The sequence below is a fragment of the Notolabrus celidotus genome, chromosome 16, assembly GCF_009762535.1.
Source record: "Notolabrus celidotus isolate fNotCel1 chromosome 16, fNotCel1.pri, whole genome shotgun sequence".
NCBI classification, from domain to species: Eukaryota; Metazoa; Chordata; class Actinopteri; order Labriformes; family Labridae; genus Notolabrus; species Notolabrus celidotus.
Window position 1 is genome coordinate 31452777 of NC_048287.1, and position 17912 is coordinate 31470688.

At 43.3% G+C, this 17912-nt stretch overlaps 1 protein-coding gene across 2 annotated transcripts in view; it reads right to left on the reverse strand.

Annotated features, from left to right (window-relative positions):
- The window catches only part of LOC117828488 (zinc fingers and homeoboxes protein 2), a 207636-nt gene that overhangs the window by 35549 nt on the left and 154175 nt on the right, over positions 1 to 17912 (reverse strand). The window contains exons 1-3 of one of the 2 annotated variants that reach the window (XM_034705660.1): positions 6589 to 9608; positions 624 to 796; positions 133 to 177 (exon numbers count right to left, since the gene is read on the reverse strand). In XM_034705660.1, the coding sequence (XP_034561551.1) occupies positions 628 to 796; positions 6589 to 9497 (3078 nt within the window). In that variant the 5' untranslated portion in view covers positions 9498 to 9608 and the 3' untranslated portion in view covers positions 133 to 177; positions 624 to 627. Of the gene's footprint in view, positions 1 to 132; positions 178 to 623; positions 797 to 6588; positions 9855 to 17912 lie in introns of those variants that run through there. The other variant, XM_034705659.1, reaches the window with a different exon arrangement.

The following is a 17912-nucleotide window of genomic DNA, read 5'->3' on the forward strand; positions in this document are numbered from 1 at the left end:
GATTTCAAAGTGTTTTTTTGAGCATAAACTTTAAAGACATGTTTTGGGGACCTCTTAGACCAATATATGTTGATGAAAAAAGCGTGATATGTCCCCTTTAATATCTGCAGGGTTGATATTGTGAAACGCTTCCTCCATTAGTTAAAGTTGCCTCTCTATCTGAGGATGATGGGAGCTCTTAGAAAAACAGCAAATGAATAAACACTGTAAGAGGACGCGAACACATCAGCTGTTTGTTAGACCAACAAATTAAACATAATGTGTTTGGTGACACCGAGTAAAAAAGATAAAACCTGCTCAGGTTTCCTCTCTGGCTGCAGGTCTAATTAAAAGACCTCAATAATGTTTTTAAAACATTTATGTTTTAAATGAATCACCTTTTCACCAAATTGTCTGCACTGGAGGCCTTCATTAAACACTTCCTAAGAGGATTTCAGGACCATTTAATCTGCATCCTGCTAATCAACAGTTTCACCATCAAGTGTAACACCACGCTCAAAAATAAACCAGTGAACAACCAGTCACAGAGACCTGGGAGCCTCCGCCAGGATCAGGAGCAGGAGTGAGTAAACCCAGGACAGCTGTTGCTAAGCAGAGGAATCCACCGCTCAAACGCCGCTCACCGTTTTATCCAGTCAGCCTCCCAGACGACTCCTCCGCCATCTTCCTCTCCCGGTCCAGGAGCAGCTCCCGTCCTCTCCTCAGGTGTCCGTCCTCCAGCCAGCTCCCGAACATCTCCCGCGCTCCTCCCACGACTCCCCCGTTCTTCAGCTCCGCCACGTTCTGCTGCCTCAGTCTGTCGGAGGTGGAGAAACAGGGACAGTGAGACGAGGACTGAGATCCAACATGAAAACCAGAAGATGTGTGTTAGTCCTGTTTTTAAAGAATCTTTGAGGATGCATCTCCTGCTCTACTGACAGAAGAAGAGTTACATTTATTAAAGTTTCTGTTTTGGCGCCCCCTGTGGTCAAAATGATACCCTGCAGATCTTATCTGATAACTTAAGTATGTCTTTAGGTGCATTTCGACCAAGAGTCCTGGGGTCTTTAAGCCCCCAGAACTACTTCACCCTGAACTAAAAGGTTCCTGGTCCCCCATTGTTGTCTGCGTTTCAACTGCGGGCTTTAGTCCCGGGTAGATTGTGTAAATCAGGCCAGTGACGTATGCAGAAAACAAAGTAAATGCACTACACCACCAGACCAGTAGAGGGCAGTAACACAAAGAGGAATGCCATTCATCACAGATGACACCATAGAAGCAGACGGACAGGCAGGTATCATTATGAGCAACACAACAGTTAGCCTGTTAGCATGAAGAGACTCAGCTGGTCTGTTTTAGATGGTGCTATATTTCATCACAGATGGATTCACTGAATCAACACGTGAGAGGAGATAAGCGCGAGTAGCAAAGACGTTTCAACACGACTTTAAAATCCTTTTGAACTCAAAAAGCCGTGATCGCAGAGATCGGCCGGTGTTTTGGTTTAAACGGCGACCCTGTTAACTGGAGACTCTCAGCCGGATGCGTCCCTCATAAACGTCTTTAGACCATCATTAAATATCTGATGAGGATATTTTGAAATCTTAATAAAAACTAAACTAGTTTGCATTCCCAGGAACTCCCTCTGTGTTTCAACAGCTGTGTGAACTCCACAAACACTGACACGTTCAGCTGAAGGTCTCCAGTTTACAGGGTCACTTTTAAAACCGGAACACCGGGAGGAGAGACGCATTCACGGTGGGCTGAGAGAAGACTACTGTTACAAGCTGCTGAATCAAGAGAATCACAGCTTCTTCTTTTGAAAAGTACACACACATACAAAAAAGATAGAAGAAATAAAAACTAATGAAAGAAAGAGAAATCAAGAGAATCACAGATGAAAAAAACAATGACTGTGAATGGTTTTTGGAAAATTGAAAACAAAGATAAATAAAAGAGATACAAAAATTGAAAAAAAAATTTGAACATTTTTTGAATTTTTTTTTGAACATATAATGTTGAAAAAAAATTTGTCAGGAAAAAATGTTGACAAAAAAAATTTTTGACAAAAAAATTTTTGACAAAAAATTTTTGACAAAAAATTTTTGACAAAAAAATTTTGACAAAAAATTTTTGACAAAAAAAATTACGACAAAAAATTTTTGACAAAAAATGTTTTGACATTTTTTTCATGACAAAATTTTTTTTGACAAAAAATAAAATTTGACAAAAAAGAAAGTTGACCCTGTCGAAAAAAAAAATAATTCCTCAAACTTGAAATTGTGCTCCAAAAGCAGAAAAACATGAAAAAAAGTGAAAATGTTGTGCCTGCGGTTAAAAACATGGAAAAAGCAATGAATGAATCAACACAAACACTGACACGTTCAGCTGAAGGTCTCCAGTTTACAGGGTCACTTTTAAAACCGGAACACCGGGAGGAGAGACGCATTCACGGTGGGCTGAGAGAAGACTACTGTTACAAGCTGCTAAATCAAGAGAATCACAGCTTCTTCTTTTGAAAAGTACACACACATACAAAAAAGATAGAACAAATAAAAACTAATGAAAGAAAGAGAAATCAAGTGAATCACAGATGAAAAAAACAATGACTGTGAATGGTTTTTGGAAAATTGAAAACAAAGATAAATAAAAAAGATACAAAAATTGAAAAAAAAATTTGAAGAAAAAATTTTTTGAATTTTTTTTTGAACAAATAATGTTGAAAAAAAAATTGTCAGAAAAAAATGTTGACAAAAAAAAATTTTGACAAAAAATTTTTTGACAAAAATTCTCGATGTGTCAAAAATTTTTTGACAAAAAAAATTACGACAAAAAAATTTTTTGACAAAAAATGTTTTGACATTTTTTTCTTGACAATTTTTTTTTTGATAAATTTTTTTTTGACAAAAAATAAAATTTGACAAAAAAAAAAAGTTGACCCTGTCGAAAAAAAAATAATTCCTCAAACTTGAAATTGTGCTCCAAAAGCAGAAAAACATGAAAAAAAGTGAAAATGTTGTGCCTGCGGTTAAAAACATGGAAAAAGCAATGAATGAATCAAAACAAACACTGACACTTTCAGCTGAAGGTCTCCAGTTTACAGGGTCACTTTTAAAAGCGGAACACCGGGAGGAGAGACGCATTCACGGTGGGCTGAGAGAAGACTACTGTTACAAGCTGCTAAATCAAGAGAATCACAGCTTCTTCTTCTGAAAAGTACACACACATACAAAAAAGATAGAACAAATAAAAACTAATGAAAGAAAGAGAAATCAAGTGAATCACAGATGTGTGTGATGTTATTGTGGACGGAGGGAGGAATAAAAACACTGAGGTTAATCTACCAATCAGACACGCTCAGCATTGCAGGCCCCGCCCCCTGAAAGTCCTGGGACCTTTGACAAGTACAACCCCCTAGCAGGGGCTTTTTATGGGGGAGATTATCTACCCCTGAACTAAATTTAGACCCTGGGTCCACCGGTTGAAACGCACGCCTTTGTTTGCTTTTATATGTCGTTTAAAGACATCACTCTTAATTTCAGTCTCTTTCACCCCCACTTAAAAACTCCTCACTGGAGCTTTAACACTCACATGGTGTATACTCTTTACACTGAGCTTAGACAAACTGTAGGGATGTGATGCATTTGAGGAACTCTGCTGCAGATAGAATGTCTTAAACTCTGATTATTTATTAAAGAGTTGCATAACTCTGCGCAGAGTTTATATAACGTCAGTAGAAATATATATATTTTTAATCCGTCTGCTTTCTGAATCAATATGTCAGAATATAGGACACAATATCTTTCATTTTTTACATTAAATATTTAGTGTATTGACTTGTTTAACCCTTTCAGCTATACTTCTAAGGATGTAATCATTAGAAAAACAACAAGAAATGTAACTGCAGGTGAATGCACCTCAATAATTAGATATAATGAGGAAAGAAAAATCCCCAAAAACATACATCATATATTCTATTTTCACGTATTTTATCTCCTTATTCTACAAAACTCCTCCATCTCCGAGCTGTCACTCTGACTGTCATGTTTTCTTCTTTTGATGAAGCTAATTTTTGCATTAATTTATCAGACACATAAAGAGGATTTTTAAAAAACCTCAGCTTGCAAAAACATGTTTGTTTCTTTTTATTCCCAAATTTGGCAGAATCAAACTGTCAATCATTTCAGATAAAGCAACACGAGATGCTCACAATTAGATTCAACACGAGAGGGTCATAAGTGGGACAACTTGATTAATTATAACGAGGAGGAACTAATAATTAAAGTAAGATTTAATTCTGAAGGACGTGAACTCGACTGTAACACTCGAGACGCAGCTCAAGGATGACAAACTGTGTCAGACGCCGCGATGGAAACTGGGACAGAGTCAATGTCAGGGTTTCATTTGTTGCCAAAATCATTACATTTTATAAACTGCCAGATCATTTTAAACAGGAACTCTTGGAAAGGTGAACCTGAGAGTCTTTTTCTGCAGTGTTTGGAACTGATGTTTCTTCCTCTCTGCGAGCGTCATTGTCCTTTAAAAAAAACAAAACACACTCTGCTGTGCACAGAGGCTGTAAAAGCAACAAGAAACCAGAAGGATTTTAATATGCTGGTGATGGTTCTTTCTGTGGTGCTCTCTAAAACCTGAGCCTAAACCCAGAGCTCACTCATGGGAAGAATAAAACTCCAGTCAAATTATTCTGGAGATATTGGTTTCCCAGCTAATGGTTTTGTTATTTGGAGGAAGTCGTCCCAAGCTCCTGGAAGGGAAGGTAGACTAAATAAAGTCCTGTAGAATTCTAGGTTAATGTTCTGAAAACAACGCTAATGTAACTAGAAAACAACAACAGGAAGCCCTCCAGGGGGAGTGGGAACTTGTTTTGGACGCATGGGTCACCACAAAGGTGTTATTTGGTAGAAAGATGTGCTTCTGCTGCCGGGAAACGACCGGTGAATACATAAAATATTAAAGAGACAATTACCAAAGAGTTAAGAGACTAAAACACGGCTTTATAAATAAAATGCTTGTGAAGAAGTGGAACGTGCTTGAGCACAACGTCTAAGGGCCTGAAGATCACGGCCATCCATTCATGGTTTTGGCATTGTCCCTTTTGTGCAGAAGTCTCCAAACTCTCTGATTCTTTTAGTGATATGTTCTTTAGATAATGAAATCCACTTATTCTTTGCAATTTCATGTTGAGGAACTGGAATCGTTGACCTATTTGCTCACGCAGTCCATCACAGAGTGGTGAATCTCTTCCAAACTTCCCCTTTTCAACAGAGGCTGTTTCAGGACCCTGATTTCATCCTGACTGATCCAGTAGTTTCTATGTCTGAATCCTGCAGGTACTTATAAATCTAAATCTGAGGAGTTCACTTTGAAGGTGACATATCATGCAAAATTAACTTTTTAATGGTTCTCTCCCTGAAATCTGTGTCCCTGTCTACAAACCCCCCGAGAATGAAAATAATCCATTCTGCCCCTGTTCTGATTTCTCCACCTTTCTGTAAATGTGTGCTGAAACCAGCCGTTTCAGACTTCAGTGTTTTTGTTACGTAACAACAATATCCGGTCTGTAACAGGAAGTCAGAGCTCGGAGCTTGTTCAGCCCATAGACTGTATAAAATACAACTCAACCCCTCCTCTGTTTTTCATTCCCTGCACACATGTGTGCTAACAAGGAGCTTAGGAGGGAGGCATGCTAGTTGTAGGCTGTCTTAATAAACACAAAGGTCGCTTTGACTCCCCACGTCTGCAGATTTGAAGATCTAGTGGATGATTTTTATTTTCCATGGAAAAGTGCTAGCGCTAGTTAGCATAGCTACATAGCTACATGTCGTAGCTGTAGCTGTAGCTGTAACTGTAGCTGTGTACCAAGACACACGTTTACATACTGCCAAAAAAACAACAAGAAACACAGAATCTGTGACCAATGGTTCAGAAAGGTCCTGCTGCCTTTCTGGCAGAGGTCGGTTTGACTCCCCACGTCTGCAGATTTGAAGATCTAGTGGATGATTTTTATTTAGCATTGATAAGTGCTAGAGCTAGTTAGCATAGCCACATAGCTACATGTTGGTAGCTGTGTACCAAGACACACGTCGACATACTGACAAGTAAAACAACAAGAAACACTAAATCTATGACCAATGGTTCAGAAAGGTCCTGCTGCAGGCGCCTCTCCGTCAGGATCAGATTCTGGATCAGATTCAGAGGGTTGAAGTAACGTGGGTCTGTGAGCAGCCGTGTATATTCAGCCAACATGTAAACATTAGATCAACGTGCTGGAGAGCTGAGGCCACACCCACTTCCTGAGGGGGCGTGGTCAGAGAGAAAACAGAGTGTTCTGAGGAGGACTGAAGAAGAGGGTTTTTCAGGCAGACCAGAATCTGATTTCAAAGTGTTTTTTTGAGCATAAACTTTAAAGACATGTTTTGGGGACCTCTTAGACCAATATATGTTGATGAAAAAAGCGTGATATGTCACCTTTAAAATGATATCAGAGGACACAGCCCCTTCCTTGTTAAATTCAACCTCACTTAAAATCTGTGTTTCTTTTGTTAAGTTTTCAAACACATGAAGTGATAAAAACGTTGATCATCTTACCTGCCAGCAAACCGGTCCTGGAGCTCATCATGTTGTTGACTGCGTTGCTCCATCAGCCATCCCAGCTCGACCTCCAGCACCTTACTGCCGTTGTTTGCCATCGCTCCGTCCTGGCAGCGCTGGATGATGCTGGGAGGCGCGTTTTCAGGAGAGCACACAGGTGGCACCTGCCCTCCGTTCACTCCATTGTTATGAAAAAGTTCTTTCAGCTCCATGTTCCCGCTCTGCAGCCGGCTGTCGGTGAACCAGCGGGCGAGCTCGGCGCGAGCAAATCCTGTCCGACCCTCTAGTTGGCTAATCTCCTCAGGGGAAGGCCACCGCGTTTGAGCAAAATCGTCCTTGAGGAGCGCCATAGATCGGCTGTCAGGAGGCACTAAGCATGAATTCTGGTTGGAGATGGAGGAGGCGATGGCGCCGGGAGCGATGATGGGCAGAGCGTGGGACGGTGGAAGATGGCTCTTCAGGAGGCCCACGCCTATGCTTGGCTTGTGAATCCCATTCAGCTGTAGAGTGTGTTGCTGCTGCTGCTGATGATGAAGCTGCTTCTTCATAATGGCAGAGACGCCACCGGGGCCCATCCTCTTGGTGCCCATGGAGTTGAGAAGGGCTTGTTCCAGGTTGTCTCGTAGTGCGCGGCGCTCCACGAACCAGCTGTCGATTTCCTGGTGAGACAGGTGGGTGTTGGTCGCCAGATTGTCCACGTCGCTGTGTGTCGGGAAGCTGTTCCTCAGGAAGTTCTCCTCCAGGATCTTCAGCTGCTCCGCGGTCTTTCCTTTCATCCTCTCCAGTAAAGGGAACTGGGTCAAAACCGAGGACTTCTGCTGAAAGTCTAGCTTGGACGCCGCTTGGTGCTCTGCATCAAAATGCATGATTCCATTGTTGGGAGCCGGGGAGACTTGACCGTGGGACCATTTCCCGTCCATGCGGGATGTCCCGTTGGCTTCTGCCAGAGGAGTGAGTACCCTGTCTCCTCTGGGGTAGCTGGTTCTCAGCTCGACCCCCCGCTGCTCCTTCAGTTTCTTGCTATCCAAGGGGAACCCTGGAATATGGGACGGGGCTTTTGCCGGAGCTCGAATGGACTGGATTATGGTGGGCCTCCTTATCTGCGGGCTGATAAGAGGAGGGGAGTTTGGCAGCTTCGGATCAGCAGCTGGCATAGCATGGCTATTCTGGGGTATTTCTTTGGAAGAGAGGGGTGAAGGAAACTGGTGAGGAAGGATTAACGAGTTCTTATATCGAGGGGCATAAATAGGCGGGGGAACTATCAGCCCCCTTGTTAAAGACTCTGGAAATATTATGGAGGGAATAGACACCAAGGGCTTTGTTCTGTGGTTTCCTAACGTTGGAAGAATCTTCCCTTTAGACAAAGAAGACGGTGAGGACAACGATGATGGCGGTGGCATTAAAGGCACAGTAGCGGATGATCTCTTCATCTCTGCGGTGACCAAAGGAACTGCTACAGGTCTCTTCATCTCCATCGGAACAGGAGGTGGAGCCATTGGGAGGCGGTCTTTGTGTGGAGGGGGAGGCGGAGGGGGAGCCATGAGTATCTTGTCTTTAGGGTCACCAGAATGCGGGGCAACCGCCATAATCGGCCTCTTGGACTCGGGGCCGAACACCGTCGTCAAGTGCGTCCGTTTCACTCCGGCGCAGGAGCTCACACTCACCCCGTTGGACTGAACCGTCCGTACGTGAGTGTGGACGATTGGCTGTAAGGATTTGGCAGACGGCTGAGAGACTGGGCTGGTAGGCAGGATGGTGAATGTGTGATGGGCGGGAGGGATGGAGCCATTGAACATCTTCTTCCTGGCTTCCTCCACCTCCTCAGGGGACCAGGTGATTCCTTGCTTCAGCCGCTGGGTGGTGAACCAGACCTTGATCTGCTCCTCCGGGTGCTTGGATGCCGCCGTCAGCCAGGACAGCTCGGCGTGCGTCGGGTACGGGAACTTGTTGAAGGAGGTGATCAGCGTCCAGTTGTCATCCAAAGAAGGGTTATATTTGGTGGTGTTCAAGGGAACAGCTATTTTTGGTACAGAGTTAAAGTTGGGCGGACGCTGGAGCAGCGGGGTGACATGGGAGAGCCCTTGCAGGATGGTGGGTTCAGGGATGATGACCGTTCCGTTGACGTTCACTGCAGTGATCTGATCCTTCTGCATCAGGCCCTCCAGCTGGCTTTTCAGCTCGCTCCCTTGGTAGAACGGCTGGATATTGTCCACGCTTTTCACTGTGGTTGATATGCAAGGCGGAAACACGGCGCTGCTCTCGCCCTGCTCGGTCGTCCCGTCACATTCCGCTGAATTGTCCTTGCCTTCGATTGTCTGCTCTAAGATCGTCTGATTGTTGTTCTTTATCCTCTTGAACTTGAAGTTTGTTTCCCCCGGGTGCTGGCTCTCGTTGTGCTCCGTGAGTGAGTCGAACTTCTTGGTGTTGAAGTTGCACACGGCACAGAGGTACAACGGATTGAGAATGACGTTGGGGTGGCTTGAGTCCACGTGCTCTTTAAAGTCATTCAGGTTCTGCGTTGAGAACGGGCAATATTTGCACTCGTAGCCTCTGGTCTGCGTCTTCTGGGCGGCCGGGTCGGAGTCCATGTCCTCGCTGTCTTTATCCTCTCTGCATTCAACATCTTCAATGACAGGGAGTTGGTTTTCTTTACCCGACTGCTCCTCTTGATCTGACGGCTCAGGGTTCTGGCTTTCCACTGGTTTTGGAAACGCCTGCTGGTCTGGATTCTCTAGAGTCTCCTGTTGGAGAGCTGTTGGACTCTTCTCTGCAGATTCAGGTGACTCTGACCTTTCTTTGTCTGTCGATACCTCCATGTCCATTACCTCCTCTGGTTCTTCTTGCTCTTCTGGCAGGTCGCTGACCCGGACCATGCACGGGGTGGAGGACTTCCTACGACTGGACATGACGGCTGCTGCTGGTGGTGGTGATTCTGGTGGTGCTGGTGTTGCTGATTGCGTCGCAGATAGTGTTGTTTTTGGCTGTTGCTGCTGCTGCTGCTGCTGCTGCTGGTGCTGGCTAAGGGTGTCAGTGTGTCAGTTTGTGATTGATCCTTATTGTGGGGAGTCAGAGCTGATGGTTGTGGATACTGATAGGTGGGTGGAGCTTGAGTCTCCAGTGTGCAAGATGGAAGGCGAGAACTGGCTGACGGTGCCGGCCCAGGACCGGTTGTGCAGTGGCGTCTCCCGCTCACTGGCAGTGTCAGCTTCCGACCTGGGCGTCATGGGAGGGCATCACAGACGGCGGCGGCGGCGGCACTCAAGCTGCGAGGAGACAAACACAGAGAGAGAAAATTACATGTTAATATTGTTTGTATTCTGCAAGCTGCGCCGCAGTCACCGGGGGGAAAAAACTAAAAGCAGAGAAAAATACATGTTAGAAAAACAAAGAGAGGAGTCATGTTGATATTGCCTGCGTGTGATGTCATGTACTGCATTCACACAGAATAAGAAAAGGCTGCTAAAAATGCATGATGGGCGATGACAGAGGGGGCAAAAATAGATAAATTGCACTTTAATAAACTGGGAAACAGCAGTTTTTGGTTGAATAAATCTGTTTTTCTTTTGACAGATGTGAGATTAACACATTACCGAGGATGAAACGTGGAAACATCAACAGAGATTCTTATTTTCATCGAGGTCAGGTCCACGGAAAATATATGCGGTTTCATGCGCCGTAGATCAAATGCTCCTTGAGAGACAGAAAGTATGATAAGACGCAATAAACTTGAAGTCCCTGAAAGCCTAAATATTTCCTTACTGTGTTAAATATTTATGACTCAATGAGCCACAAAGAGCCCAAACTTTTACAGGAGTTAAAAAAGACACATTATCAGAATCTGGGTGTCTTCAGATTAAACCGGGCGGTGCACCAACATCAGATTTTGATCCAGATATTTTATAGGACATTAAAGGTGACATATCATGCAAAATTGACTTTTTAATGGTTCTTTACCTGAAATATGTTTCCCTGGCATGTCTACAAACCCCCCAAGAATGAAAAAAATCCATTCTGCCCCTGTTTTGATTTCTCCACCTTTCTGTAAATGTGTGTGAAACCAGCCGTTTCAGACTTCCGTGTTTTTGTTACGTAACAACAATATCCGGTCTGTCAGGAAGTCAGAGCTCGGAGCTTGTTCAGCCCATAGACTGTATAAAATAATACTGAATCCCTCCTCCGTTTTTCATTACCTGCACAAATATGTGCTAACAAGGAGCTTAGGAGGGAGGCATGCTAGTTGTAGGCTTTCTTAATAAACACAAAGGTCGGTTTGACTCCCCACGTCTGCAAATTTGAAGATATAGTGGATGATTTTTATTTGTCATGGATAAGTGCTAGCGCTTATTAGCATAGCCACATAGCTATATGTTCATAGCTGTAGCTGTAGCTGTGTACCAAGACACACGTCGACATACTGACAAATAAAACAACAAGAAACACAGAATCTGTGACCAATCCTTCATAAAAGGTCCTGCTGCCTTTCTGGCAGAGGTCGGTTTTACTCCCCACGTCTGCAGATTTGAAGATCTAGTGGATGATTTTTATTTATCATGGATAAGTGCTAGCGCTAGTTAGCATAGCCACATAGCTACATGTTCGTAGCTGTGTACCAAGACACACGTCGACATACTGATAAATAAAACAACAAGAAACACTAAATCTGTGACCAATCGTTCAGAAAGGTCCTGCTGCAGGCGCCTCTCCGTCAGGATCAGATTCAGAGGGTTGAAGTAACGCGATCTCTGAGCAGCCGTGTATATTCAGCCAACATGTAAACATTAGATCAACGTGCTGGAGAGCCGAGGCACATCCACTTCCGGAGGGGGCGTGGTCAGAGGTAAAACGGGGTGTTCTGATGAGGAATGAAGAAGAGGACTTTTCAGGCAGACCAAAATCTGATTTCAAAGTGTTTTTTTGAGCATAAACTTTAAATACATGTTTTTGGGACCTCTTAGACCAAGATATGTTGATGAAAAAAGCGTGATATGTCCCCTTTAATAATTCACACACAGAGCAGAAGGTGAAGACATAAGCTCCTCTCTGTCTCTGTGTATTTATCCACATAAGAACAAACAACACCCCCGTCTCGTCACGCAGCGACGAGTCGACACACGCAGGTATTTTTGGAAATGATTAAAACTTGATTTTTAAGGAACCGTACAGGAAAAGTATCTGAAAGTTAAAAAAAAGATGATGTTTTTGACAACAGGCTGCCGGGTTTGATTGCTGAAAAGCTGTCACAAAGATAATTTACAGTCACATTTTTATACCTCAGAGACGACACCATTAGCTGATTGATCAGTCACTCAGAGGGAAGTTGATCAGCAGCGTTTCAGAGCGATTAAAGAGTTTCATTTCTGAAGAGAAACGCTCAACACTAACTTATTCCATTCCTTTTCAACTACTGAAACACCATCTTCCAATTCTTCATGTGGAAATTCTTATAATCTTTGAGTTACAGACCTAACGATACCGTAAAACCAAAGCTTAATGGTACCTAAAATAAAATTCTAAAATATACACTTATAAGTTGCTTAAAACCCCCCAGAAAGGGTACCTTGAAACAGGTGAGTGTGTGTTCTGTAAGGTTAAATCTTCAACCTGTCACAAACAGTCTTAAAGGGTTCCTTCAAATGCACAACAGAGACTCTCAGGGCACCAGTTTGACTAAGCAAGTAAACTGCACCCCATGTACAAAGGCTATACTTGTCCTCTAAGTGAGGGGTCCTGGTTTGATTCCAACGAGCGGGCCATTACAGCATGTAATCCCCCAAACTCTCCCCCCAGTTTCCTTCTCTATCCAGTGTCCTGTCTTCTCAATAAAGGCACAAAAGCCCAGAAAATAACCTTAATCAAACAAACACAATCACACACACGATAGATATTTACATGCGAGGGTACCTCAAAATAACATAAACAGTAAGGATTTTAAGACAGATATTCAGGGGTTCTTTAAAAAGGATAAAACAGTACAGTAAAGTTCCTTAATGGAACCTTGAAGCTGTTGATTGAGGGTACCTCAAAACGGCACATAGGGTACCTTGAAACCAAATCTAAACAGTACCTCAAGACCTCTTACTTGAGAGTAAGGGCAAATACCAGTAGTATGATTAAATACTAATGGTATAGGGTACCTTGAGAGAGTATTAAAGGTCTTCTAAAATAAACACAACAGGGTAACTTCAATCAGACACTAATTGGTACCTTAAAACCTGGTTTGATTCCAACAAGCGGCCCATTACAGCATGTAATCCCCCAAACTCTCCCCCCAGTTTCCTTCTCTATCCAGTTTCCTGTTCTCTCAATAAAGGCACAAAAGCCCAGAAAATAACCTTAATCAAACAAACAAACATACACATGATGGTAATCTCTGATGGGTTGATTCCAGTTACTGACATGTCATGCAAAAGAGATATTCACAATTGAGGGTACCTCAAAATAACACAGACATTAAGGATTTTAAGACAGATATTCAGGGGTTCTTTAAAAAGGATAAAACAGTACAGTAAAGTTCCTTAATGGAACATTGAAGCTGTTGATTAAGGGTACCTCAAAACGGCACATAGGGTACCTTGAAACCAAATCTAAACAGTACCTCAAGACCATTTACTTGAGAGTAAGGGCAAATACCAGTAGTATGATTAAATACTAATGGTATAGGGTACCTTGAGAGAGTATTAAAGGACTTCTAAAATAAACACTACAGGGTAACTTCATTCAGACACTAATTGGTACCTTAAAACCTGGTTTGATTCCAACAAGCGGCCCATTACAGCATGTAATCCCCCAAACTCTTCCCCCAGTTTCCTTCTCTATCCAGTCTCCTGTTCTCTCAATAAAGGCACAAAAGCCCCCAAATAACCTTAATCAAACAATCACAATCACACGCAGGATTGTAATCTTTGACGGGATCATTCCAGGCACTGACATGTCACGCAAAAACAGATATTTAGGGTACCTCAAAATAACACTGACACTAAGGATTGTGGGACAGATATTCAGGGGTACTTTAAATGATATAACAGTACAGTAAAGGGAACCTTAAAGCTGTTGATTAAGGGTACTTCAAAAAGGCACATAGGGTACCTTGAAACCAATTCTAAACAGTACCTCAAAACCTCTTACTCTAAAGTAAAGGCAAATGCCAGTATCATTAAATACTAATGGTATAGGGTACCTTGAGACTGCATTAAAGGTCTTCTAAAATAAACACTACAGGGTAACTTCAAAGAGATACCTAAAAATTGAACAATTATGTTGGGTACCTCAAAACGAATGCCAAACTGAACCATGCTGCACATGCTTGGGGTACCTTAAAACAGACCCTTATGGATACATTGAAACCGATACTGTAGGGAACCTTTAACGTGATATTATATGGTACATTAGGGTTCTTCAGGGTTCCTTAAAACCAGTGCTAATGGTTTCTTAAAGCAGGTACTTTATAGGTTTGAGTATGTAGCAGCAGTGGTTACCGTAAATCTTAAATAAACACTTCAGGGTAACTTGAAACAGACTCTTAATGGTACAAGGAAATTACTCCTCAGTTTTTAGTGTTTCTGATGTTTAAGGGTTCCAAAATTATATTCAATTGTTTCAGGAACCTCAAATTAATTTGTATATAATAGAACATTAAAAGATACTCCAGGGGATAATGAAGATAATACTGAAGGTACCTCAAAATGGCACGCCGGGTACCTTAAAACCAACTCTAAATGGTTCTTCAAAACATACTAACTAAAAAGTAAGAGCATATTCCAGTAGTTACTTCAATACTCACAATAAAGGGCCTTAACCCTTGAACCCTTCAGGTGAACTTTTACCAAACAATCACCAAATTGCTTCAATGCGCCACAAACAGCAAATGTTAAGGGGTTCCTAAATTCAGTTTCTTTAGGGTACTTCAAAGCAGACCCTTCTAACCCTCATAAACAACATCATATTTCCTGATATAGTTAAATCTGTGTTTTTATAACTCGTCCTAAACACCCCGAAGCTTCATCAGGTCCGGCACAATCAGACGCCGGCAGACGTCAGCGTTTACCGTCTGAGCCGAGGTCGAGAGTTAAAAATAAAAAGGAGTCTGACTGACAACTCGGAGCGCCCGAAAATTACGACGAATCCGAGTGCCACTTAATCAGGGCACGCTGTTTCAGGCCAATCACATGGAAATGCAATGAATTGAAGCGTCCACGGCAACTACAAAAGCAAGAAAAAAAAGTCTCCAAACTCCAAAAGCCATTAAAAAGACATTAAGCGTCTTTCATAGACTCGGGCAAAGACAACTTCACAGGATAATTACCCTGTAATCATGTAATAAGAGAGACTCAGTGATGAGATCTCCTGACAGCTATCATCCACACAATGGAACGGAGGGAGAGGTAAAAACAGACGCAGGGAGGAAGAGGAGAGGGGGAGACAGGTGTGGACCAAGATAGGGAAGGGAGAGCAGGTGAAAGGAAGAGATATAAAAAGAAGAGAAAGAGAAGGAAAAGTTTCAAGCGGATGAAAGAGAGCGGGCACAAAGCAGAAGATGTTCTAACTAGGCCATGGCCTGGCAGACAGAAAGAGAGAGAGAAGATGGAGAGAAAGAAAGAAGACGAAGAGGAGGGAGACGGATAAACATAAAGAGGGAGGAGGAGAGAGGGACAGTAGAAGGAGATAGAGGAAGCATGGAGCAGAATGGAGAACAGATGAAGAGGACGATAGAGGAAAAGAAAAGGAAGAAAGCCCTTCCTCCAGCGAGCTGAAATATTGCAGATAATTTCATAAAATGAGGTTTTGGGTCGTTTTCTATCAGCAAAGTTGAAGCTTTGAAAAGGTGCCCCGATCATTTTAAAGGGGAGACACACGTGTGCCAGAAAATCTGAGAGTATTTCAGCACTTAATTAGTATTGGGCAAGCTGTTATTAGTCCCAAGTGTCACTTAATGTTGGACATACTTCATGCTCTCGCTGCCTTGATCAGCTCTGCATGCACAGGAGACATATTTTATAGAGTACTCAGAGTCCTGCTTGAGTTGTTGTGTTGGGCGAAGAGACGGAAATAATCGCATGATTTAGAAAACTCATGTTCACTGCACACTTAAAGCCTCTGGGAACCCAAATCAACACAAACCTTCTATCTATGATATTTCAGACCACATGTAAATACTAAAAACTGTGTAAAAATATTAGAACTCAACTTCAATCCATTTTTCAAATATGTTCAATTACGTTTTATATATACGTTTTCACTCTGGGTTTTAAGGGGGCTGGTCTAAACTGATATTTATTACGTAAAAAATATCCAACCAATCAGAAATGAAACACTGAGTCACGTTCACACATGATCAACAAAACTACAACGCTCCTTGTTGTCATTCTTCTATTCTCCAAACTGCCGGGGATTTGGGGAAACTTTGGGACACGGTTCACTTGAGCCGCGCCCGAGTGGCTAAAGCAGTCCTGCATATGGTCGGCTCATTTCCCCAAGACCAGTTCACTAACTATCCCCAGGACCAGTTCACCAACTTTCCCCAGGACCGGTTCACGATCTTTCCCCAGGACCGGTTCACTATCTTTCCCCAGGACCGGTTCACTAACTTTCCCAAGGACTGGTTCACTATCTTTCCCCAGGACCGGTTCACTAACTATCCTCAGGACTGGTTCACTAACTATCCTCAGGACTGGTTCACTAACTTTCCTCAGGACTGGTTCACTAACTTTCCCCAGGACTGGTTCACTAACTTTCCCAGAACCGGTTCACTATCTTTCCCCAGGACCGGTTCACTAACTTTCCCCAGGACCGGTTCACTAACTTTCCCAGAACCGGTTCACCAACTGTCCCCAGGACCGGTTCACTATCTTTCCCCAGGACCCGTTCATTAACTTTCCCAGAACCGGTTCACCAACTGTCCCCAGGACCGGTTCACTATCTTTCCCCAGGACCGGTTCACTAACTTTCCTCAAGACCGGTTCACTAACTTCCCCCAGGACCGGTTCACTATCTTTCCCCAGGACCGGTTCACTAACTGTCCCCAGGACCGGTTCACTAACTTTCCCCAAACAGCTCCGTCTGACACCCGGAGCCGAGCTCCTCTGCGTGCACATACTACCCTTCAGCCTCCTCTGCTCCGGGCGTCCCATGGTCCTGATGACCTGGGCGTCCCATGGTCCTGATGCCCCGGAGACTACAGAGTGATAAAACTAATAAATGATAGAAGTCCTGATTCTGAAGTATTTTGTGACTCAGCACTCAGAGATGTTTTAAATATTCCATTTACGTTTCCAGGGCCTTTAACATGTCGGTCTGAACAACTTGTGCTCCAATAATTCAGACTGAACCTAAATATTTAGTAAGAATGAGCTGAAATGCTCCAAAACTTTGTGCAAAAGGCGCCTAAAACAGTCGAACCTGATATGAATAAGAAGACTTGGAGAGAAGAGAAACGCCAGCAGCATCCTGACGCTCCATTGGCTGAAGTTGAAACTAACAGAAACACATTTTGTGATTTTTTACAACTCTTCACGCTCTCCTTCTGTCTCCAAAAAAACCTGCAGCAACACAACGTGACCCTCCGTGACCCGGTTAAACTGGATATAATTTTGGACTTGGCCCAGCTCAGGTCCTAGGTCAGGTCGTTGCTAGGAAGAGAGAGAAGACCCCCGAGGACCCGCCGTGTCAAGCAGAGTACAGAAGTTGGCTCGGATACTTCCTGAAGTAAATCAGAGAACTTTTCTGACTCTCAAAGTTTCCTGTTTAAAAATGAAGGTGGGCATCTGGAGAGGACCGCTTACTTCACGCCAGGATGGAACTAAATGCAGGGACAAGTCTAGACCATACTCTATGTTCCATGATCAACAAAGACCCAACATCAAGACCGGATCAGATCCAGTCCCATCTTCCAGACAGGACTCAGTCTGATCTCATCTTAATCCACCATGAGCAGAGCACTTTGCAGCATTTAGCAAGTTACAGTGGCAAGGACAAACTTCCTTTAACAGGCAGAAACCTCCAGCAGGACCAGACTCATGTTAGACACACATCTGCTGAGACCGTGTTGGAGAGAGGGATAGAGGGAGATGAAGAGAGAGAGAGAGAGAGAGAGAGAGAGAGAGAGAGAGAGAGAGAGAGAGAGAGAGAGAGAGAGAGAGAGAGAGAGAGAGAGAGAGAGAGAGAGAGAGAGAGAGAGAGAGAGAGAGAGAGAGAGAGAGAGTGAGAGAGAGAGAGAGAGAGAGAGAGAGAGAGAGAGAGAGAGAGAGAGAGATGATAGTGGGGAGACGGATAGTAGTAGTTGTAGCAGCTGGAGTCTGGCACGTCCACAGCAGCTGAGATCCAGA